Below are 24,859 nucleotides of genomic sequence, written 5' to 3' on the forward strand. Positions count from 1 at the left end.
ACCGCTCACTAAGTTCCCCCGTGAAAGAAGCTGTGCCATTCTGCTGTAGCAGTTGCTTCACAGGGCAGTAGAGTATCCGGTGTCATAGGCAGCAGGGCAAAAGGACAGCAACCTCGAGGCAGCGCAGGCTGAAAGCTGCTGCCACTATCCCAGATCCCACAATTTCTCTTAATTAATCAAAAAGGAGCAATAGTAAGTGCTAGTGACCTTAACCTTCTTCCTGCTTGGCGCGTTACTGACTGGGGAAAGCACCCGCTGCCCTCCCCGTGCGGCGCCGCTGACGCTCTCGTCACCCATTCGCCAGGGCACAGCCTTCCTGCAAGGCAAAGCTGCACGAAGAGCCCCCCGTGTCCCCGCACTGAGCACACCGTGTCGGGACAGCACGGGGACGAGCGCAGAAACGCCACCGCGACAGGCCTTGCCCAGGCAAACCCTGCTCCTCCACCCAAACATCGTCAGGACCAACACGCTCGGGCAGAACATCGCGTCCCAGAGAGGGGGTCAGCACCACGCGGCAGGGAGGCGCAGGGCCGCGCACGCTCGGCACGTTCACGGAGCAAGCACGCGTCACGGCAGGAACCCCCTCGGCAGCCCAGCTCCTGGCGGATCTGCTTGCAGGGAGCGCGGCCGGCGCGGGCCGAGCACGGCCCCACAGCGCACGGGCTCTCGCGGATGCATTAAACACCCCTTCTCATTTCTGGAGGATTAGAGCATTTTCCAGTGTTTGAACAAATACGTATAAAGGTCCTGCTCTAGATCAAGGAACATCTCAGCATTTTTTGCGGCTCAGACTGTTGGCAGGCCCTGGTTTTGCAGAAGAGCAAGGACAGAGGAGCTGGCGCATCGCGGGGGTTGCGCGGCGCGGCACGGCGCGGCACGGCACAGCCCCCTGCCCCTCGCCCTCCTCCCGGCTGGAGCCGCGGGACAAGGGCCGCTCTGCCACCCGCGTCCCGCTCCCTCCACAGATCACCACACAACTCAAACCCAGCCACGTACAGTCCTTCCAGGCTGCTTATGTAAGCGAGCTGTGCATGGCAGATGAGCGCTTATGAACCTCATTCTTTTGAATAAAATTTAAAAATAAAGCCCCCTGAACCCAAGAAACTATTAATACTTTATCACTTTCACAAGCCATTAGACACAACAGCCTCCCGATATGAGACACCACACGAAGCACCATCACCTGATGCTTTTCAAACACACATAATTAAAACGACCTCAACAGAAAACCTTCAAAGCTGCTTCCTCAGCTATTGCGTGTTCCCCTCTGTGCCCGTTGGCCTTGCTGGCTCCGGGTGAGGGTGTCTAAGCTTGGGATATATTTATACCAAGCACAAACAGACAGGTGAAAAACTGCAACTCTTCTCTTGCTCTAACAGTTGCAAAGACCACACTAAATTAGCACGTGGCATCTAAGGAGACATCCCAGCTGCTCGGCTGTGCTCTCTGATTTAAACACCACGACCACACGAGTTTCGATTAACCGTAACTTTTTTCAGGAAAGCACAGCAGCAGAGCACTCCTGTCACCCTCGCACAGGGGTCCCTCAGTGGCTGCCACCCTCTGCCTCACGCCAACGCGTTTCGCGGCAGCCGGCAGTCGCGCTATGCCGAGGCTCAGACCCGCACACTTGAGAGCACCAGGCTGGCTCCCCGGCTCTTCCCGACACAGAGGGGTTGGGAGAGGTAGGACAGCTATTGAATCTACGGGAAAGATGCCCAAAAAATGCACCCGAGGTAAAAATCTCGTTGCCATTATGGTCCCTAAAGCTGTGATTCCTGGCTGGACTACACATGTGCCAATGAGACTCCCGCCCTGCACCCGCTCTCCCTTTGGAGACGGGCAAGTCCGTGCTCCGCACGTCCCCTTCGGCACAGCGTGGGATCAATGGGACATGCCGCGATGCCAGGAGCCTGCCAGCCTGTGGGACGGGGACACCGCCGACACCGTGCGCGCCAGGAGCACCCGCAGCACCGCGGCACCCGCCAACACTGTGCATGCCAGGAGCACCCACAGCACCGCAGTGCCCGCAGCACCGCAGCGCCCGCAGCACCGTGCATGCCAGGAGCACTCGCAGCGCCCGCAGCACCGCAGCCCCACGCATGCCAGGAGTGCCCACAGCACCGCAGCACCCGCAGCACCGTGCATGCCAGGAGCGCTGCAGCACCGCAGCACCGCAGCGCCTGGCAGTCACGGCGACACGGGCTCGGTACGGAGTGAATATTTTATTTTACACAACATAACAACACGGCGTTGTTGTTTCTGTACAGCATTTGCCTAAAAACAAAGGCAACACCATTGTCACTGGAAAGAAACGGACAGTCCGGTCGGTTTAAAAACACCGCTCTACTGCTCGATCCAGAAGTGGTTATTTGTTAGCGTGGAGGAAATCTCCCTTCCTTTATAAAAGGCTTTTTTTCTGTGAAAACTCTCTTTTGTTTTCTGCTACTGCAGAGCCAGGAAGCCAGTCCTAGGGCAGGGAAGGCACTGGTGCTCGTTCATGCTTTTTTCACCCCTTAATTTTTTTTTTTTAATCTGTGAACGTCGCCTCCAGTTTTGTTACTAAACCAAACAGAGTGGGAATTAGCTGAATGCCCGCGTGCCCGGGGGGGCTCCGACAGACCCCGTGGGGACAAGCCACTCGTGGTGAGACCGCAGCGGCATCCCGGGTCCCCGTTCCCGGGAAGGGGCATTTGGCACGACGCCGAGTGCTCGGTTTCGCATTAAGACAGAAAATAAATAAAAATAATAACAATTAAAAAAAAATAACGAAACAAAACCAGGCCGGTCACACAGTGCTTTCCAATATCCACTCGGAGCCGGAGGAGGAGGCTGCTGCGCTGCCCAGGCCGGAGCTGTCGGAGCCGGTGAGCATGCCGTTCATGGAGAGGCTCCTCTTGGACCGCAGCGCGCCGGCGCAGCGGCGGCGGCGGCGCTCGGGCAGCTCGGCGCTCAGGGAGAGCCGGCGCTTCGCTCGGCAGCCGGCGGCCGGCACCGTGAGGAACTTACTTGGCCTGGGCGCCGCTGTCCCGCGCGCGGCGGCGGCCGGCGGCGCCGCCGAGTTGTTCCTGTTGGCGTTGTGGGCCTCCACGCTGGCGACGGCTTCGCCCGGCGGCTTCCGCGGCGGCGGCGGGATGGCGGCGGGGCAGGAGTCCGGGCTGCGGCGCGCGTCCGCGGCGGGCGCCGGCGCCTCGGCGGGGGCCCTGCGGCTCGCGGCGCTCTCGTCCAGCCCCAGCGCCAGCTTGGAGGCCGACGGGGGCGGCCCCGCGCCGCAGCCCTGCGCCTGCGCCCCGTTGGTCTGCGAGTAGACGTTGCTCACCTTGGCCGCCTTCTGCTGCCCGTTGCTGCTGCACACCTTGTAGCGGATCATGAGGATGATGATGAACACGAGCACGGAGGCCACGATGATCCCCCCGATGATGATGATCATGGTGCCGCCCAGGAACTGGGACTGCATGAAGTGGCAGCGCACGTAGTCCTGCTCGGTGGTGAACTGCGTGCAGCCCACCACCCGCGTGGCCGTCAGCGAGGTGATCCCGTCGTCGTAGATGGCCAGGACGCACAGGTCGTACGCCGTCCCCGCCGCCAGGTTGTTCACCAGGAAGGTTTTGCTCGTGGGAGGTATCATTCTGGGGGACAAGGACACCAGGGTGAATGACGGCACCTGCCCCAGTGCGATTGCCACACTCAGAGAGAACCACCAAGGCAAAAACTCAAGCAAAACCATTAAAAAGGGCTTTGCACAGTGCAACTGGTAACGAGGCAGAACCATTAAAACACAATGAAACCACTAAAAAGCACTTTGCAAAGTGGCACCACATGCGCAAGGGCCACAGCCGAGGAGTCCGGCGCACGCGCTGCCTCCGCGCTCCCATCACAGCACGGCGGCACCAGCGGACATCCTTCTGCGGCTGCAGAAAACTGCAAGTGTTAGATCCATTTAACCCATCTAACTTGACAATCCTTCTGCTAATCAGATTACTTCGGAGGATTAGAGACCCGCTTGGATTATCTAAAAATAACACTTTTCAAAGTGATTTCCCTATTAAAAAAATTAAAGTTAAAAATGGCATTAGTCTTTCACGAGTCTCGCACCGCCTGCTTCTTGGGACAGGGTTCAACACACGTAGGTGCTACCCAGGGCTCTGCGGCGATGCCCTGAAGGGAACAGCACATTAATAGTGCGAAGCGGCTCAATGGAGCACGAGCACAGGCTTGGTGGGTCCATCTTACCTGTAAACAAGCGAGTCATCGTAAGTACCGTTGTACTGGATTTGGAACATGCGTATTCCAGGTATATTTCTCTGAAAATTAAATTTCAGCAGCACAGTGGACGATGTTGCCTCCGCCACTACTACCTTCTTATCTTGGCTGATTTTAGTATCCCCGTTACTACTGCTCGCGTTGGAGCCTGACTTGGTGGAAGTCGAGATATCTGAGGAGCCAGGGTCAGGCTCGTGGATGTGATTGGTACTATTCAGCAAATGGGGAAGTTTGATTATATGCAGGTCCACTGTTTGTGTGGCCTCCCCAGCTGGATTGGAAGCAATGCAGGTGAAGGAACCTGTATCCTTTACTGTAGTTATAAGGATGTCCAGCGTCCCATTATCGTACACCAAAGACCTCGTTGCATTTGAAATAAGCTTGCCCTCGGGTGAAATCCAGTGAATTGCTGGTTCCGGATCCCCCCGGGCCTTGCACCGCAGCGTGGCCCTTTGGCCCTCCAAGACCCTCAGCTCGTGCGTGTGCCTCGTGATGAGGGGAGGCTCACAGAGGAACTCTTCCTCTGGGATTGACCAGAAGTACCGACCGGACAAGAGCGGAGGAGAAGCACAGGTCTCCAGGTCGTCCTCTCTGGAGAGCCGCCTCAGCCACAAAAGCTCACAGTTGCAATGCAAAGGGTTTCCACCAAAGCTTAATGCAAAAGTAGAGGGGCTGATAATTCCTGAGGTTGCTAGTACCTGAGCTCGCTGAAAGAGAGGATCAGGCGGTAGCTTCTGCAGTTTGTTAGATGTGACATCTAACCTGGTCATCTTGTGGAGGTGGGAGAAGGTCCCTTTAGGAATATGGTCAATCATATTGTGGTCTAGACTGAGAGTGTGCAAACTAACCATCTTCTCCACAGCATCCCAAGGGATGGTTTCTAAATTGTTATAAGACAAATCCAATTCCTCAAGAGCTAAAACATCATCGAAAGCTGTGGAAGAAATCAAAGTCAGCTGGTTGTTGTTAAGTATCAAGTGGTGAAGGTTGGAGAGTCCACTAAACATGTCATTGGTGATCTTAGTCAATCGGTTGCTGTTCAAATGCAAAGCCCGCAAATTGCGCAAGTCAGCAAACGCATGAGGTGTAATAAAACTTATTGTATTCCTGGACAAGGTCAGGTCCACAAGGCTGGTCATATTGGCAAAGTCTTTCCTTTTAATATTTGTAACAAAGTTGTCTGCCAGCCGTAATTCCACAGTCCTCCTGTCAATGTTGGGTGGAACAAATAAGAGCCCTTTCTTGGCACAAAGGGTTGCAAGATTCGGAGACAAAATCTGACAGACACAGCGCTTGGGGCAGATCTGGGCTCTCACTGCTATGCCAATGAACAGCAGAAACAAAAGCAGTTTTTCCATTGTAGATCAGGTTCAAGAGTCTGAAAGAGAACAAACTTCTGTTAATACCTACAAGTTAAGCAAATTTAGCATCGAGAGTAATAAAAAAGCAAACGAAACATCTATGGTTAGGTCATGAAACTGAGGTCCACATAACCATGTCATCTAATGGTCCTCATCTAATTATCTTATGTTTTTATATTTCTTCTATATCCTGCTGTAAAAATTTCCATAGTATCTTCCATAAGAACTATGTATATTGTATCTATACATACACTCACACCGACACACACCTACTTTTACACAAATCGCACAGCAGTTTGTGAGGATTGGGGACCCTGCGTGTTGTATTTTGAAGCCCATCCTGTGTGAATTGAGGCTCGTCTCAGGCTTGCAATACGTCCTCGTTCCATTCACTGAGCTTTCAGATGGAGGCTCTTGACCTGGTGACCTGGAGTTACTCCATGATAATGCCATTTATGCACCGGAGATGCAGGGGATGCTTCGTGTGCGCTTTACTTGCTAAGCTAAACCTCTCAGTGGCCTCCAAAGCACAACAATTCAATTGGTTTATAAGCATTTCCACTGAACACTTGAGCTCTTAACGTTATTTTCAGAATAAACTCAAAAGAGCTTTTTTATGTCATTCAAAAACAAAAATACAAATTAAAAAAAGAACAAGAAAACCCCAACAACAACAGAGATCTAAATAAAAATGGAACACGGGCTAATTTTAGAGTATTTCTGTTTTCCCTACTGCCACAGCCAGCAATGCTGCAGTCTCATCCTGGAAATTCTGACAGTTCAATTAACCTTATCTTTTACATTGCCAGATCCAAAATCCTCACTGCATATGAAAACAAAGACAACGATAACAGTGCCTACACCAGTCAAATGAAATCATCCATTGATGACTATCCTAAAAATCCTGGAAGTGCCACGCTGCCAATTTCTGAACATGGAAGACCAGAATCCTTCATGACAGCAAACATAATTTTTGATAAAAAAGTGGTAAATTCCTACATATTTCCCACTTCCAAAAACACAAGAAACATTGGAAGGAACACAGTCCTTCTGAGGAATATGTATGTATTTAAGGAGAAATCTTGCAAAGTCGTAAAGCAAATTATCTCAATGGGACTCCACATTTGAACAGAAATGCTCCGCTCACCTTGGGACTGATAACATTATATATGTACAGATGGGATTACTCAGACATGTCATCGCCCTAGGAATGAAAAGTCATCCAAAATAAAATGAAAATTCAAGGCTAACTCTAAACGCGAGTCTTGAATCCTCAGGGACCTTTAACAACTCGTGCTCCTCTTGCCTGTCCCTCCGTAACCACCGCTTTGCCACGCACAAGTAGAGGCAGCCGCTGCAGAGAGCATGGGCGGAAATATCCCCTCTAAAGGCTGCTCTTCAGACCTATCGAACGTCTTGTTTGTTCCTGCTGCTCACAGAAACTGTGTCCTTCATGACTACGGACTCCAGCCGCCAAGCCCCCATGACGAAAAGAGAGCCCTCCATCCACCGGGACGGCTCCACCGAAAGCGCAACCGGTCATTATCGCAGTGCTGGGAGCCCCGCAGCTGCCCCCGTGAGCCCCCAGGATGCCCAGGTCGCTGCTGGTCAATATACCCGCGCTCAAGGAGGCACCAGCGTCACGATGAGCTGTGGAGACCCACATGGTCACGCAGGGCAGGGGGCCGCACGCGGGGCCGGCGCCGTCCCAGACGCTACGACGCGCGCGTTCATCCTAGCATCAATCCTGCGGCCTATCGCACTGCAGCAACACTGGCTGAGGAGAATCAGCGCCTATCTGACAGTGGAAAAGGATATAAAAACAAATTTACTCTCTGTAGCCAGCTGAGAGTGTAATTTGTTCGCTAGAGAATCCATTCTTGCACCAATTTATATTGGACTCCCTCCGTGAAAACTGGCCGCTCTGTGGAGGCTTGTTCAAAGACAATAGTACCTTGTTAGCAGATAGTTAACCACAAGGGTGTCAGTCTTTGCAGCAGATGGGGGACAGAGCCGAGAAAGACGAGGACTGAGGAACACCTCCCCCTGCCTTGTGTGCGACGTGTCTTGCCAGAAGAAAAGAAACAAAGCCAGACAACCGCGCAGGTGGCCAGATGCTGATTGGTTGTGCGCTTTGCAACACTTGTGTTAAGAAAGTATAAAAAGAAGTCGGTTTGGAAATAAAGTTGTCTCACTCTGCACCCCAGACTGAGTCCGTTTCTTCACAAGGTGCAACAAATGGCGCCCAACGTGGGGCACGAAGACTAGCTGTCTCTCCGGTTGCACCGCCCAGCTGAACTCCCGGGAATCACGCTGAAAGGAAGCGTAAGGATCAAGCTGAAAGGAAGCTTACTTTGTGTGCACACTAAAAGCCTCTTGAAAGGAAAGAGGTAAGCGGCTGGGAACTATGGGTTCATACCTAATGAAGGAACAAAAGGACGATTTAGAAGCTTCTCCTAAAAACTTGAAACCGCAAAGAAAAAAATTAGGTGAAGAAGAGCTGCAAAAGGTTCTTGCATGGGCTTCTAAAGACGATCCTTCGGTGAATAGTAAGAATGTTTTTAATCTGGAAAGATGGGACCAAATTGGGGTCCGACTGTGGGATAGTGCCACGCGCGGTGATAAGGCTGCTGCTAACCTGTTGCCACAATGGCGAGTTGTACTCGAAATATTGAAATCTCATAGTGGGTTGCAGTCGAACATAAATGACGGGATCGGGGCCCCTGCCATCCCCTCCGCGCCTCCTTTACCTCAATCGTGTCCTGATGAGAATCAGAAAAGAAAACGTGCTGCAAAAGCCTTTGCGGTACTGCCACCTGATGAACAGGACGATGATCCTTTTGGTCCGGGTCCTATTGACCCTGGAAAGGAGCCAGACCTATACCCCCCGGATCCTCACGATAAATGGGCCTCAGTAAAACGAGGAGCAAAACAGGCGGGGGATGTGGGCATGCTGAAAGCCTTTCCCGTTATCTGTGCACCAGACCAGAATCCGCGTTGGGAAGGTTTGTCGTATAATCTTATTAAGGACGTGCGACGTACGGTGACAGATCATGGCCTTGGCGCACCATATACCACCCACCTTATACAATCTCTTTGTGATTCTTCGGTTTTTACTCCCCATGATTTTAAAACTTTGTTTCGCCTCATTATGACTGATATGCAATACACGATGTGGGAATCGAAAATGAGAGAGCTTGCTCGAGCTCAGGGGGAGGAAAACCAGCGGCTGTCGAAAAAAGGTCCTTTACGGGCTGTTACTGTGGACGTGCTAATGGGGGAGGGCGATCACAGTGCTACAACAGCACAAGCAGAAATCCCCCCTGAGGGCTTGCAACAAGTTAAGGCACTTGCTCTCCGCGCCCTTAAGGCCGTTCCGGAGAGTGGTAAACAAAGACAACCTTTTGTTAGCATAAGACAAGATGCGAATGAGCCATATATGAAGTTTTTGGATCGGCTTAATGAGGCTCTGGAGAAACAAATTGATAATGAACAAGCACGAAGCTACATTTTTAAGCAACTAGCAGTTGAGAATGCTAACCCTGATTGCCAGAGAGTTTTGCGGCCACTAAAGGATCCTACTATTGATGACATGCTAAAAGCATGTATTAATGTCGGTACCAAACAGTATGAATATTCACTGATGGCCGAAACATTTGCAACAATGTCTATGAAAAGGCCATGTTTTGCTTGTGGCCAATTTGGGCATATTCGTAAATACTGTCCGAAAACACAAGCAAACAAAGGAGCGCCTGGACTATGTCCGCGCTGCCACAAAGGACAACACTATGCTAATCAGTGTCGATCAAAATTTGATAAGGAAGGTCGACCGCTAGCCCCTTCGGGAAACTTCAAGCGGAGCGCGGCGGGGGGTCGCGCCATGACGGCAAATCACCCCTCGGAGTGGCTCCCACCGGGAAGCAGCCGCCGCTTGTGCGCCAGCACAAGCGGCAGCGCCGGGGTGGACCTGGCCACCACAATAGAAGTGCTAATTACTGATACATCAGTTGTGCTAATTCCAACTGGTGTCCACGGCCCCCTGGGGCGAGGAATGGCAGCACTATTGATTGGGCGATTTTCAACAACGAGACAAGGGCTGTTTGTGTTACCTGCAGTTATCAACGCAGATTTCATAGGAGAAATTAAGATAATGGTATGGACTCCGATACCACCCTGTACTGTGCCAATGGGAAGATATGGACGATATATTGATTGCTGCAGAGCAAAAGGAAACAGCAGAAGAGGCTCTGCATCAGATTACGCGAGCAGCATCAGCTGCAGGATTAAGAATTGCGGAAGATAAAGTACAGGAAAGTCCGCCTTGGCGATATTTAGGATGGAGAATTTCTGATCATCAAATTCGACCACAATCATTGACCTTAAAGACAGACATAAGGACTTTGAATGATCTTCAAAAACTTTTGGGAACTATTAATTGGATCCGTCCCTCCTTAGGAATTTCCACAGAAGAATTACATCCTCTATTTAAGCTCTTAGAAGGAGACACGAGTTTGACATCCTCAAGAAAGCTCACCCCTCCCGCGCGAGCTGCGCTTGGTAAAGTTGTGGACAAATTAACCACTCAGACTGTTCACAGACGAAAGCAGAATTATCCTGTCAGTCTTTTTGTTTTTTATTCTAGCTTCCAACCTTATGGCCTATTAGCACAATGGATACCACAGGACGCATGTCCATTAATAATCTTAGAGTGGGTGTTTCTGCCTCATAATTTTGGCAAAACTGTCACCACCGCTATTGATATGATTGCAATGGTTATTCAAAAAGGAAGAGAGCGTTTGATGTTTCTAGATGGCACAGAGCCTAATATTATTTATTTACCACTTGATACAAAACAATTAACCTTTTTGACTCACCAGTCTTTTGTTTTTCAGTGTGCCTTGGCAGATTATCCAGGACAGATAAGTATTCACTTTCCAGGACATAAAATCATACAGTCTTTCAACTCTCTTTCTCTATTACCTCTTTGCCATTTGACAAATCAGTGGGAAGGGCCTTTTTCTTTAATAACCTGGGGTAGAGGATATGCTTGTGTTTCTACAGGCTCAGGGCCAAGATGGGTACCTGCTCGATGGATTAAGCCTTTTTTAACACAGTCATCACCATCATCCACACCACCGTGACATCATCCACACAGCAGTAGATGCTGTCCCAAGCTAAAACCTACATATGGGTAATTCTGGCCAATCAAATTTGACAGGACATGTTATACTATCTAGTCCAGTAAATCCGTTTGTAACCTGTCTAGTAGGACAGCCTGTTGATGTTTGGCATATTTCGTTTATTGTTAGTGTGCCTGCTTTGTTTCTTGTTATGTGTTTAAGGATAGATCATTTAATTAAGTCATGGCTGTTCAAACAAAAACAAATAAAGAAGGGTGAGATGTGGAGGCTTGTTCAAAGACAATAGTACCTTGTTAGCAGATAGTTAACCACAAGGGTGTCAGTCTTTGCAGCAGATGGGGGACAGAGCCGAGAAAGACGAGGACTGAGGAACACCTCCCCCTGCCTTGTGTGCGACGTGTCTTGCCAGAAGAAAAGAAACAAAGCCAGACAACCGCGCAGGTGGCCAGATGCTGATTGGTTGTGCGCTTTGCAACACTTGTGTTAAGAAAGTATAAAAAGAAGTCGGTTTGGAAATAAAGTTGTCTCACTCTGCACCCCAGACTGAGTCCGTTTCTTCACAAGGTGCAACACCGCTCTATAAACGCACCAATTAAATTTGTTTCCCTTTTCTTTAAAGTCAGGGGAGGCAGGCTGATCTTCTTGGAAACTGGAAAGTTTCGCAATGAAACCTTCTGTACGTCTGTGGAGAATAACTGTTGGCATAAATTCTGCCAGCAAACAAATTTCAGGATGATGTTTAAACACATTGGCTGGATTAAACTCCCTTCCTCCCGTGTCAGTGAGGATTCCTCAGCCGAAAACAGGATTCAAGGACAACTCTGATACGAAGCAGTGCTAAAGCAGCACTGTGGAAATGACCCGTTTCACACACCCTAGGAGGGCAGCGGGTAGGTGCTAGTGAACCTGCTCCCAACGCAGCAGCCGGGAGGCACCGGAGCAAGAGGCTTGTCCGGAGCCGGGGGCTGGCAGCCGCCCTTCCACCCACCATCCGGCTCCTCCTGCTTCGCCCATCCCTGCAGCACCCTCGGAACGGGCTCCTCCAGCTCGGTGCACACACGGCACAGCTGCCAACACCACACACTGTCCTTAGCTAGGTTACATTTGCTAATTCAACGCTGCTAATTTGGATCTGGAGCTGCAGTAAAAGTAACACGCTCAGTGTTTCCTGGATTCAGGCAAGTTCATTTAAAGAACTACACGAGATTAAAATAAAAGCCAAAAGGTTCATTTAAGTAAAGCAGATTGCAGAGCTTTTGACTGCTTGGAAATGCTGCTGCAAAAGCAAAGGATCACATAAGAAAAGGCAGACTTGAAACATGCCCCAAACAAGCCCTTCTCAGGCTTGTAAACTTGAAACACGCCCAACTCAAGCCCTAATACCAGGCACAACCGCCTGGCGCAGGGCAGCTCGGAGACCCTGCTCGGGTGCCGCAGGCCACCACCTCGCTCGCACGCTCAGGCCAGGGCCGAGCTAACTTGCAGTCCTCTCGGTTCCGTTCACGTACCAGTTACCAGGTTATCCGAGTGCAAAGTAAGCGCCAAACAGCCTCTGGGATCCCAACCGCCTTCTGACTAATTGAATTAGGGGAACATATTGTGACTGCAGCACCTCCCAGCTCCAGGTGCACAGGAAAACGCAGAGTGCGGCCTGAGCCCATCTGCAGTCAAAGTGAGCGCGGGCGTTTTCTATATGTTCTTTTTTACTATATGATTTTTTGCCCACGCCTCATCCTCTCATCCCGGAGGCTGGCTGAGCTGCAGGTCACGGGTGTCCCCAAACGCTCCCGATGACGTGTCTGGCACACGGCTGCCGCGTTGCCGCACGAGTCTGCAGGTGAGACGCGTCCATCCCGGCACCGCGCTCGCCCTCCCTGCAGCCGCATGAGCCCGCGGGTGGGACACGTCCGTCCCGGCACCACGTTTGCCCTTCCACCAGCCCCGGCGGCTGCCGGGCCGAGCGCATCCCAAGCTCCTGCACATCTGCAGCACCCGCTTGGCAGCTCCCGCCTCCTTGGGCCCGGGCGCGAGGCGCCTCTTGGCTGAGCCCTGCATGCTTTGCCAAGGCTAAAGGCAATTAGCCTTGCCTTTAATTAACTAATTAGTCCTGGAGCGGGGCCACAGGACTATCCCCCGCTGCCACCCGCGGCAGAGCTGGCTGGGGAAGGGCTGCCGGGCCGCAGAGCGCGCTTTGCTGCTCCCACCAGCGACACACGGGCACCACCGCGACCGCCAGCCCGAGCCGGGTCTCCGGTCTGCGCCCGAAACCTCGGCCAGGGCTCCTCGCGGGTGCACGAGGAGGCCGAGGACCGGCAGAGGTCTGTGAAGGTCCTGCCACGCTCCGGCCAGAGGCAGCTCCGCCGCGGCTCCCGCCGGATCGCCGTTCATTCCCCTGCTTCCCCACCTCTTCGTTTCACTGCATTTGTGCCAACAGTCACGGTTTCTAAAATCTCTCTGTCACGAAAGGAAGTACCAATGTTTGCAGCTGGAGAACACGCCAGGTATCTCAGGTAGCAGCAACAGCCCAAGTACCCACGGCTGGCGCTAACGCACGGAGCCTGAACTCGCGCTGCACTGCTTCCAGCCAAGAGGGCTGTGCCTCTCCGGCTGGGCATCGCTCCTTCCCGCGGAGCAGGGAACACCCTTCCTCCTTTTCCTGGCAGCACCACGGCTAGGAGGGCAGATATTCCAGAAGACGGTTGAAACCACAGGAGGAGCAGGAGACGACACTGCTCTCGGAAGTCACCCAGGGCTGGGAGCGCTTCTGCAGCCAGGGCACGGCCAGCCTGGAGGCCGTGACCAGCCTGTCCCTGCGCCCCTCCGTCCCCACCGCCCTTCTTCTCATGCAAACAAGGCTCGGACAGCAAAGCTGATGCAACTCACGATTCACTGCAGAAAACAGATTATAAACCGAGAAAAGTGGTTTGGCTTAAAAAAATATAAATTAAAGTCATAGCAAATGCATTATTACATTACTACATTAAAACAAACAGTTGGAGACTAGTTTCTCTGGAAGGTACAGACTGCTCTCATTTACCAGCTGGAATCTGCCGACAGGGATGTTCAAACTCCTGTTATGACGTTTGTGGCCCAGGTGAAAAAGGTTCTCAAAACCAAAGCTTTAAATCAATTTTGTTATCGTGTTTGATACTTTGTTCAATCTGTGTACACAGATACTTGCAGACCAGAGACAGCACTTCATAAATCAGCCCTCCCAACAACAAAGGCAGCAGTTACAAAAAGGTGGAACTTGCAGTATTAGCCAACCTAAGGAAGAGACGATCCCATCTTCAGTTCTAAATGGAAACAGGAAAACTCGGAGCTGGGCCCAGGCCAGAAGGAGCCGCCTGGCACAGCCGTCGGCTCCGCGATGCGCCCGGCAGCAGCGGCTCCCGCGCAGCCTCACTCCGAGCCTCTCCATGGACGCGCCGGGTCCCCGCGCGCCGACCGGCCCTGCCACGAAGGAGCAGCCTGGCCGAGGTGACACCGCTGCACTCAGGGGGTGACAGGCAGGGATGGCCACGGCGGGGCTGCGCACGGCCTTCCCTGCATCCTGGGAGTATCCCAGGGGCATTCCAGAGGCATCCCGGTGGCAGGCCGCCTTCACCCCAAGGACTGTGCCAGCAAGACAGAGGGAACGGTAACAACTATTTTGTTAATAATGGCCAAAGGGTTGTGGTAACGGAGCCATAATTACTTCATAGCACGACAAAGTGCCCACCTTGTCAGCAAATTAACTTGCTAATTGCTTTATTAATTACTTTACCATTTGCTGAGTGGGCCCTGCAGGATTCCCGGGCAGGAGCGCAAACTCAGGGCTGGCAGGAGCGCCCGGAGCACCCGCTCCGGCAGCTCCAGAGAGCCGGGCAGGGGCCCGCAGCGCCCGGCGAGCTCCGCGCACCAACGCGGCCAGCGCCGCGCATCCCCTCCTCGCGCTCCCGCAGGGTCCTCGGGCAGCGCGTCCGCACTGCGCAGCGCCCGGCACAGCGGAACCACAGGTGAGGAGCGGTTCCCAACGGCCGGGAACAAGCAGCCGTCTGGGCAGCAGCGCCAAAGTGCTGCCTGTGCCGAAAGCACCGGCACGCGAACCCAAGGCACCGGCACGAGAACCCAAGGCACCGGCACGCGAACCCAAAGCACCGGCACGCGAACCCAAGGCACCGGCACGAGAACCCAAGGCACCGGCACGCGAACCCAAAGCACCGGCACGCGAACCCAAGGCACCGGCACGAGAACCCAAGGCACCGGCACATGCACGGAAAGCACCATCCCCAGTTGGTGCCAGGGCAAGTACTCCGGGTTGCACGTACATCCCGCTTGCCGTGCTGCCCTGCACAGCCAGCCGTGCCTGAGGGAATACTCAAGTTTGCAAACCGCGAGGGACCCCCATGCTCAAGAGAGATGGGAAGGGCAGAAGGGTATCGGCGCCTGCTTCCCAGGACCGGTCGCCCTTGCCGGCTGCTCCAGACACGATGCCCTCAGCGGCTCCACCACGCAGGAACGGCCCCGCACTGCTCTTTGCAGCCATCAAACACTCCTGCTGCAACAGCCGCCCCACAATTTCCACTGCACGGATTTGCTCTAAACATACCCAAGGCCTGCTCATTTTCTGCTGCAACATCATCTTTATTCACTGGGGCAAAATAGGGCTATATCTTGGCTTGCATCAAGAAGATCCTATATTTACTGGTGGCATCACTTCCACATGCTTCTCGGCTGTCATTCCTCCATGCAGGCAGTAATTATGTGTCAAAGAGAAGCCTGGGGTTGCAGCCGCTTGACTTTGCATTCCCCACGGCTCACGTATGTCATCAGCAACTCGGTTTCCTTGAATTGTTTGGAACCTCCAACATAATTTGCAAATTGTTACTTGCACTGACTTTGCCTGCTAATTTTATTCTGACCCATAAGATTAGAGTGTTTGATACAACATTTTTGATACATCAAGAGTGCCAACCACAAACTCCTGCTACCTCAGAGCAGGTGCCCTGTCCCCACTCCCCACGTCCATGGCCACAGTGACAACCGATGCCCCAGGTCCCCTGTCACCTTCCCACCACACAGAGGACCCTTTGGCACAGGGAGGAAGATGAGGGGACGCCTGCTTCCCCCTTAGCTCAGGACACGAGGTCCGGGTTCTCCTCAGGAGATACCCGGGTTCCTGCTGTCTCCGTAGGGGCAGGGCTGGCGCAGACCCTGCAGGACCTCGCGGACACAGAGCGGCTCTGGTGTGCGGGAACGTGACCAGCCCCGTGTCCTGCAGCGGCAGGACGTGCAGCGCACGTGCAGACGGGGCCATTCCCCTTCACTGCCTTGACACGAACACGCACAGAACAAGCCCCCGCATCCTCCTGGGAAAGTTCAGCACAGCTAAACTCTCATATTTTGCTCCACTTTGTTTATCGTTATGGATTTCTTCTAAAGTGATAACCTTGACACGCTTCCGACGCCGCGGTTCACCAGCCTCAGCTGGCTCTGCAGCTGCTTTCCTGCACATCAAGATATTTGCTAGGCCAGATGCACCGAGCCCGCTGCTTGCTAGGTTTTAATATTTGTTTCATACCTAGACATTTTTCCATAAAAGCCATGGCTACTCGCGTGGCCTTCCAGGAGGTTTCTCCACTGCCACACGGTGCTTGATTCCCGGCCCCGTTTAGCCAGCACTGCTAAACACTGCACTGTTGTGCTCCACATCAGTCACGAAAACGCAGCTCCAAACACCCTCCCGCTGCTCCCCAGCGCTGCCCTGCGCTCGCAGGGCTGCACAGGGGACCATCTCTCTGCTTCACTTACAAAGCGCAAGGGAAAGGCCCATGCGCCCACACGGCCCAAGGCAAAACCTTCTGCAATGCGCAGAGTGCCAGCCTGGCCCCCGCGAGCCCGCAGCCCTGCAGCAGGACAACCCGGCCTGGACCGGGGCTGGTGGCGATGGGGATGTCCCAGAGCCACGTCTGGATGGAAACTTCCCATCTCCATAGCTTGCGGCAGCCAAGAGAGCTGAGCTGCGTTCCTTTAAGGAAAATCTTATTATTGCTATGCAAAAAGTCAGATTTTCCATTCAGAAAAGCACAACGAGACATTTGCTCCTGGTTGTTTTGACGTTCTTGGAGTGCTTCACACAGCTGGGTGGCCCCAGCACCTGCCTCGCTGCCCAGCACGGGTGCCCGTGACCCGCGTGGGGCCGGTCCCCCGGCACCAGTGCAGGATGGGGCAGCCCACGCGGCACCCCCTGCCCTGCCACCGCGCACAGACACGTCACGAGTGACAGCCCCAGTGCCCAGCACCCACCGGGCACCGACCCGCTCTCCGCGCATCCCTGCCGCGTTTCTGGTTGCTGTCTTTGAGGGCTCTAATTCAGGACTCCTCTGGGTAGTAACCTCCGCATGCTGCTGGCCTGCACCTTGGAGACATCCGTGGTTTTATGGACGTAAATCATTTCTGTACAAGATCCAGCCCCAGGAAGCATGTCAGCTACCAGGGCGGACGGGCCCGGCACGGCGCAGCCTCCTGCGCGGGAGCCGTAAATCTGGCAGAGGAAACACGGACGGTCTGAAGGAGGCGGACGGAGAGGGCAGCAGCCGCTTCCCATGGGCTGAGCACAGCGACGCAGCCTTCCCGCTGCCACGTCCATTTCTGCTGCTGCAAACACTGAATCCACGCCGGTTTGGAGGGGAACAACACGATGCGTTACCCTACGGCCTGGCCCCCGGTCCATACAACCACAGGCTGTGACGTGGAGCCGGTCACTAAACGTGTGCCTGGTGCCGGGGGACGACGCAGACACCAGCGGGGCCAGGGAGGACAGGGGCAGTGGCAGGATGTCTGCTCCCGGGGACACCCTCAGGGCACAGGACAACAAGAATTTCCTGGAGACTTCCTTGCCTGGCAGGCCATGACTTGATGCCTGTTTTTATCCAATTAATGTTTTTTTATTATTATTCCACAGCCACAGGACGTTGGGCGCAGCCGCTTTTCCACATCCTGACACAAATCCCAGAGGCCGGGGCAGGAGCTGCCTGGGAGGGAGCTGGAGCAGGCACGGAGCGTCTTCAGCCCCATCCTCAGAGGCAACTGAGACAGCAAAAGCAGAACCTCCATTCTGCAAGAAATTCCAGCATCTTACACCTTGCTTTAACCTCAGGTTGGGAACAAAAATAGCAATAAGGCAAGTTCAGGGGAGGAAGATTTACAACTAAGAAGGTCTGAAAAGCTCAGAATAATGAATCCAACAGATTAACTCTGAGAACTTGGAGATTACACATTTCTCCAACTAGGACACAGACAGGCTGATAAAATTCCTTGAATCACCCATATTTGTGTGCAGCCAAATCTACGAGCATCCGGAAAACCCTCTGTGCAGCAGGAGCAGCATCCTCCGGTCAGGGACCTGCTGTGGTCCCCCCGCTGCATCTCCAAGGGACACAACCACCAGCAGCACAGGCAGGAACACCCGACAGCACAGGCAAGAACAGCCAGCAGCACAGGCAGGAACACCCGACAGCACAGGCAGAAATACCCGATGGCACAGACATGAACACCTGGCAGCACTGCCAGGAACACCCGGCAACACGGACATGAACACCTGGCTGCACAGGTAGGAACAGCCGGCAGCACAGGCACAAACACCTGTCTGCACAGGTAGGTAAAACCCCCAGGGCCCGTTTCCTTCCCACGCTCCCACGCCGGCACCCGCACGGCCCTGGGAGAGCAACAGGGAGCTGCCAACCCGTGTCCCCAGCTGCGGACACGGGATGTCCTTCCTGCTGTCCGGCCCTGGCACGAGGACGGCTGCAGCGCACCGGGACCGGAGCGGCGCCACGTCAAACCCGGCCCTCGTCACGGAGCGCATGGACGAGACGACGTCCCACAGCCAAACACACTCCCGTGCTGAGGGCTGGGAATCGCTCGGGAATCCGGTGCGTTTGGGATGGGCCCCCTGCAAGCACCACCTCTGGCTGCCCCTTCCTGCAGGCAAACTCTGCAGCAGCTTCTGCTCCTCCATCCCACGGCCCCAGGGACGAGCGGTGCCCCGGGGCGCGCGGCCCCCGATGCAGGACACCCCGGGGCCTGCAGGGAACAGCCGAAAGCTCCAGCGCCGAAAGCTCCACGGGGAAAAGCGGGAATAAAAGCAGAGCCCAATCAGCAACAGGGCGCGCGCTGCAAGCACACGGTCCTGCTTCACCCCAGCCTCAGTGCTATTCAAATAGGGCAAACTGCAATCAGAAACTGCAGCACTGCCAGAGCGCAAGACCTCCAGCAGGACACGTAAAAATAGAAAAGCGGGGAGTAGGGGTGGGATTCATCCTAATTAGATTTCCAAGTCTAAACAGTGGGGTTTTGTCTAAGTGCTGTAAAAATAACTCATTTTCTCCTCTCGCTCATTTATGCGCAGTCTTCAAAATTAAGTGGAAAACAAAGTCACGATGATTTACTCCAGCTGGACACTCGTTATCCCGGCAAGGGGTCTCACAGGGCTGCTCCGCTCATTCCCGAGCGGCCCCGCAGCGGCTCCATCCTCACGCACTGTGTGGGCCACATCCGCACTCCGGCGGTTCAGCACCAGTCAACACTAGTGAAAACTGCAGGTCTCACTCGTGAGAGAAGGTATTTAGTATTTAAATCAAAACAGATGTGGCCAAGTTAGTCACTGAGATACTTTAGACATTCTAGGATATGACATAAGCTGAAGATGCGTTTCCAGCAGTCTCAGAGCTCCGAACCCGGAGCCAAGGAGTCTTGGAGAGAGAAGCTGTGGTCACCACAACAGGGTGACACGCTCGGGCAGAACAGCATAGCAAGAGGGGGACAGCAAGGGCTGGAGGGGAAATTTGTTTTGCAGAAGCCAAGAATGGTAAATTATTTATATACAGTTGTTTTAATTTATTTTCAGGCTGAGTGCAATTTATCTACAGTCATTCAAAATTTAATAGGCCTCCAAAAAAGAAGTTCTAATAAATGCAAGGGTCTCCCCTCGCTGCTACCCCAGAGGCTCTCTAATTAACACCCCGCGTTATCCGGCCCTTGGCTGGGCCGGGCTGCAGCACCGGGCACTGCACCCACTGCAGCGGGAGCCGCGGAGCCCGCGGCCCCTCCGCAGCGAGCGCGCGAGGCCGGAGCTCCGGCAGCTCCTGCCCGTCCCCTCGGCAAGCGCCAGCTCCACAGCACAAGGAGCTGCAGAGAGGATGCAGGCAGGAGCAGTGGAGGAATGAGCACTGCCTCGGGAACACTGCACAGCCCTGGAAAACGCTTGCGCAAGGATGTGGCATCTCTGCACAAACAGCTGGATTCGGGAGGAAAGCAGAGCCACAAAAGGGAACCGTTTTCCTGCTGGCCCCAGAGCCACTGACTTCCTCATGAAGTGTCCCCAAGGCCGGAGGCCGGAGGAGGGCGAGCATGAAGCTCCTGTCTGCGCGGGCTGCCCGCGGGAGCGGCATGCAGGACCGTGACAGGAGGTCCCATCCCAGAGGAACCGTTCCCTGCGTGGGCTGCAGCAAGCTCCGAAACACCAGGAGCCCGAGACGAGGGCACGCGGTGACTCGGATGTGCCCTGCACCCGCAGAGCCCCACGGCAGCTGCAAAGGGCTGCAAAGGGACAGCAAGGTGGGAGCTTATCCGAGGCAGGGGCCATCCGCAGCAGTGGAAAGGGAGGGAGCTCTCTGCTTCTGCTTGGATCCAAAGCGGGTTGCCAGTAGGCAAATCAAAAGGACTATTCTCCTTTACCTCCCAGGGGTGACAGCTTCACAGAAATAGCAGGACCTGCATTTTTTAAAACTTCAGATACATCTATCAGATTTGGGCAATTTCACCTAAAAGAGAAACTTTCCATGTGCCATAAGGGAGAAACTATTTTTGCAGCTTTCCCTCTGGCTCAGAATCGGCTGCTGGGATTTTTTTCGGGAGCCGGAGCTCCACAGGCCTGAAAAACTGACGTCTCTAAAATACATATTTATGGTTTCCTGATATAGGAAAAAACAACAGAGGAAACTGAGGATACACTGCAGGAAGTATTAGCAGAGCTCGAGAAGCAGGACCCGACTGAACAGGCAGAGATGCAAATTCAGGATGAGAGGCACAGCTGGGGCAAGTAGAGCAGGAGAAGGCACAGCATGGCACAGCATGGCACAGCATGGCACGGCGCGGCACGGCATGGCATGGCACGCCAGGGCACTGCATGGCATGGGGCGGCACGGCGCGGTGCAGCACAGCAGGGCACCGCACGGCACTGCACGGCACCGCACGGCACCGCACGCAGGAGCCACGAACCTCACCCAGCACGGCGGAAAAAGCCAAAGCAGGCACTGCCAGCAGCCTGGTTTCTGGGAACATTCGGTACCTCTGTTCTCCGGGTGACACAGAAAACAACCCAGCGCCCGTCCCCCCAGCTCCAACAACGGAGTCCTCTGGGGCAGCACCGCAGCAGGGCCGGTGCATGGCGGGGCCCGCTTGCACCGCAGCCCGCAGCACCCCGGCCACACAGCACCCCGGCCACACAGCACCCCGGGCACACAGCACAGGCCGGTACAGACGGCCAACTGGCGTAACAGGGCCAAGAGGCAAAGGCCCCACGTGCTGCACAGGATACAGGAGGTCACTGGTACAGGAAAATCTGCAAGGAAAGCAGTGCTGGGCAGGATGAACAAAGAGAGAGAAAAACATGGACAAAAAGAAATTCATCCTGAACCAAGACCTCTGTGCACAGATCAAGACACAAGAGCCAGCTAAAACAGTCCTGGGCATAGTTACACCTGAGGACAAAGGCTTCATTTTTATGATGGATTATTATTATAGTATTGCCCTAGGATTACAATATTGTGCAAAGTCACATCAAAATATGCCACTGCATATATTAAATCTGTATCGACTAGACATGGAATGTCCCAAATTGTTAGGCATGACAACAGACTGAGGCTCTAATGGGCTGCAGCAGGAGCAGAGCCTGCGGGATTAGGGATGGGAACATACAACATACAGAGCTGGTGCCTTCGGCCCAACAGGAGCCCGTCCGCGAGGCGAGGGGCCGAGTCCTGGGCGCAGAGTCTGGCTCTGGAGGGCGGTAGGGCCAGAATGTGGCACGGACGCACGTGCAGGCTGCAACCAGGGCCGTTTCTGCTTGCAGAAACACGTCCTCCCTTGCAGAAACACGACTTGGGCCACCTGCGTTCAACACAGACAACACAACACGGGGCGCACGCGAGCCAAGCCCTGGCCCCAGAGCAGCAGTTCTGCGCGTGGCTCGGGAACCAGCGGGTCGTAACACCCCTGCAACATGCAAACTCCCAAAAGGCAGATTTTGGAGACAAATGTGAGGTAGCTAAAAACACACTTCTGAGCTGGAAAGGAGGGCATGAAATTGTAATCTCAGGGATTACCCCAAGGGGAAGCAGGGAGCTGGAGTTGACCGAGCTCCTCGGCAGCAATCAAGCTCCTTGGTGGCCGCTGAGGCAGCCAGGGACACCAAGAGCCCCCCAGACCACTTCAGAGCAGGGAATGCTGCGGAGCACGGATTGCCACAAAGCACCAAACAGCCTGGGAGCACTTCTAGGTGTAAAGGAGGACCCATGCGAGGAAGATGGGCTTTCCTGTGAAGGGGCAGAGCCAGCCAGGCTGACAGGGAGAGGCCGGGAGGGCCTGGGGAGCCGCCGGACGGAGCTCTCAGACCCACCTCCCGGCACCGCTGCCGGCGGGGCGAGCGCTTCCCGGCACGGAGCTCCTCCGGGGACCCCGCGGCCCAGGCAGGGCAGTCCAGACGCCGTGGGGACGGACGGTGCCCACGGGGAGCGGGGTTTGCGGGGCTGCATTTTATTGCCCTGCCCCGGGGAGCGGGAGCAGCACCAGTGACAGGCGCGCGGCGTGGCCGTGCCGGACACGGCCCTGGAGGGGCACTGGCTGCACAGCCGGGAAGGACAACCGGACCAAGCGCCCGGCAAAGGGGGCACATCCCGAGGGACGGCTCCTCCGGGAGGACGGGAGCGCCCGGCAGCACCCACGCGAGCTGGGCAGCCCTCAGCAGGCGCCCCAGGCCAGCGGCACCGCGGGGAGCACCGGGCGGCGCTGCCACCCCATGAGCAGCGCCGGCTGCGGGCGCCGCGCACGCGGCCCCGGGCCCAGCCACCTGCAGGGTTTCCACCTTGTTCCATCCGCTGCTTCCCATGGCTCCGGAATGTCCTCAGTGCTCCGGGACCCGTTAAAAATAAACCTGCCCTCTCAAGGAGCAGGCCAATTATTTAATACTCATGGGAACCAGTTATCCAGATCTGCTGCTTTTTAAATGTCTTGCTTAAACTGTCACTTTTCAACCCTTTTCTTGGTGCCTGTGGAGGCAGAGGATACCTCGCTGTCCCTCTGAGTGCATTTTCCTGTTTCTTTGCAAATAGAGAGCAGGAATAATTGCACAAAAATTGTCTCCTTTCTGCAGGAGAACTGACAACCCTTGTGCCCTGAGCAAGAGCCTGTCCTAAGATGGACACACATGTCCTGGTGTCCAAACGGAATCTGGGAAGCGTGGGAAGTTTTGTGGGAAGTGCCCCACAAATGCTTAACGTTTCCGCTGCCCCACGGCCAGCCTCAGCAGACACACATCCAGGCAGGCAGGGAAAACGTCCTTGGCACACAAGGATTCTCCCCGGACCAGGACCAAGAGGTAAAAACAGGGTCTTGGAGAAAAAAACTTAGAGAAAATCACTTGAGGCGGCTTCGCCCGACGGCCTCACCCAAGTGTGGGGCTAAGCGAGCGCATCGTTAGCGCACGTGTTAATTGGGGTAGGGATGTGGCTGCTTCCCATCCCTCAGCCAGTGGGGCTGCCTGGGACAGGGGCTGCACAAGGGGCTGGCCACCGAGCACCGCCTTTGCCTGACAGATTCACTGCAACTAGAAGCCAGGCCGCCACTTCCAACAAACCACAGCCAAGAGCTGCGCAGGAACAGGCGCCGCGTCCCTGACGCACGCACCGGCCACGATGCGCAGAAGCAGCCCCAGGACGTTCCACGACCCCGCATCCCGCGGAGCCGCAGCTTCCCAGCGGGAAGGCTGCCGGAGCGGGGCCGGCTCCTGGCTTCCCGCCTGCCCTGCCATGGAGCAAGGAGGGAAACACCCCCAGGCTGCCCTCCTTCCAGCGCACAGATCAGAAACGTCTCACACGGATTTTTGGAAACAGAAAGGAAAAAAGCCTCGCTCTGCTCTCACAGCCTCTAGCCAGGGTAACTCTGCTGAAAAGTCGTTTTCCCTCCTTTTCTGCCCCAAAAGCAGCGCCCTCCCTCCTGCCATCAGAGCTGCGACTGCAGACACTGCAGCGACTCCAGGCGCTTGCTTCACCAGGGTTAGGCTACAGAACCTAATCTGCGGTTTGGGGTATGTTTTAAACTTCTTCATTTTCCATTGAATGCATTTAGATACAATTCCCTCTTATCTTAATTAACATCTGAGAAATTGCATAGTTCCCTTTGCAGAAAAGGAGCAGCATCATGAAGGAAAGTGGCTGCAAAGACAAGAAATGTTAAATTTTCCCTAAGGAGCCTCCAAGCCAAGGAGCCGAGGGCAGGTTACTCTGAAACTCATCCTGGATATCATGGAAAGCCACCAAACCCAAGACATTTTGAGCAGAGCTCGAACACCAGCATTCCGCAGCAGCAAAGTAGCCTCCATAGCCACAAGCGACGGGCGACTGTACCTCCTGCTCCCGGGACCGCAGTCCCAGGGACCTCCCGCTCCCGAGGGCAGAGTGTCTGCACAGCCTTCACCCCTCTCTGCCCTACGCAGCTCTGCTCCTTTGCACTCTGCAGCAAATGCGCAGGGCAGAAAAGCACCCGGTGTATTTGAGCAGCAAGGAGCTGGGATCCCCTGTGTGGAGCTGGAGCAGATCTGGGGAGGGATCAGCACAGGCAACCAAAAGGCACAGACCTAAACAGCTCATTACCTAAACAGCTTGTCTCGTCCACACGCTTATTCCCCAGCACCACACCAGTGAAGTTCACTTTAGAACCTCTGCCTGATTTCTTCCTTTGCAAATTAGCACCGTTTTCCTTGGAGGCCAGCAGAGCAGCTGCTGATCCATCCTGACCTGCTACAGCCTTCTCCTGCTTTCCTTCTGCCAGTGG

At 54.5% G+C, this 24,859-nt stretch overlaps 1 protein-coding gene across 2 annotated transcripts in view; it reads right to left on the reverse strand.

Annotated features, from left to right (window-relative positions):
• LRFN5 (leucine rich repeat and fibronectin type III domain containing 5) overlaps positions 1-24,859 on the reverse strand; it is a 34,804-nt gene that overhangs the window by 3,340 nt on the left and 6,605 nt on the right. The window contains exons 2-3 of one of the 2 annotated variants that reach the window (XM_088533805.1): positions 4,234-5,641; positions 3,010-3,629 (exon numbers count right to left, since the gene is read on the reverse strand). In XM_088533805.1, coding sequence (XP_088389931.1) covers positions 3,010-3,629; positions 4,234-5,621 — 2,008 coding nt within the window. In that variant the 5' untranslated portion in view covers positions 5,622-5,641. Of the gene's footprint in view, positions 1-2,637; positions 3,630-4,233; positions 5,642-24,859 lie in introns of those variants that run through there. The other variant, XM_088533804.1, reaches the window with a different exon arrangement.

The sequence above is a fragment of the Tinamus guttatus genome, unplaced genomic scaffold, assembly GCF_059628265.1.
Source record: "Tinamus guttatus ecotype Peru unplaced genomic scaffold, ASM5962826v1 Tinamus_guttatus_pri_ptg000522l, whole genome shotgun sequence".
Classification (NCBI taxonomy): Eukaryota; Metazoa; Chordata; class Aves; order Tinamiformes; family Tinamidae; genus Tinamus; species Tinamus guttatus.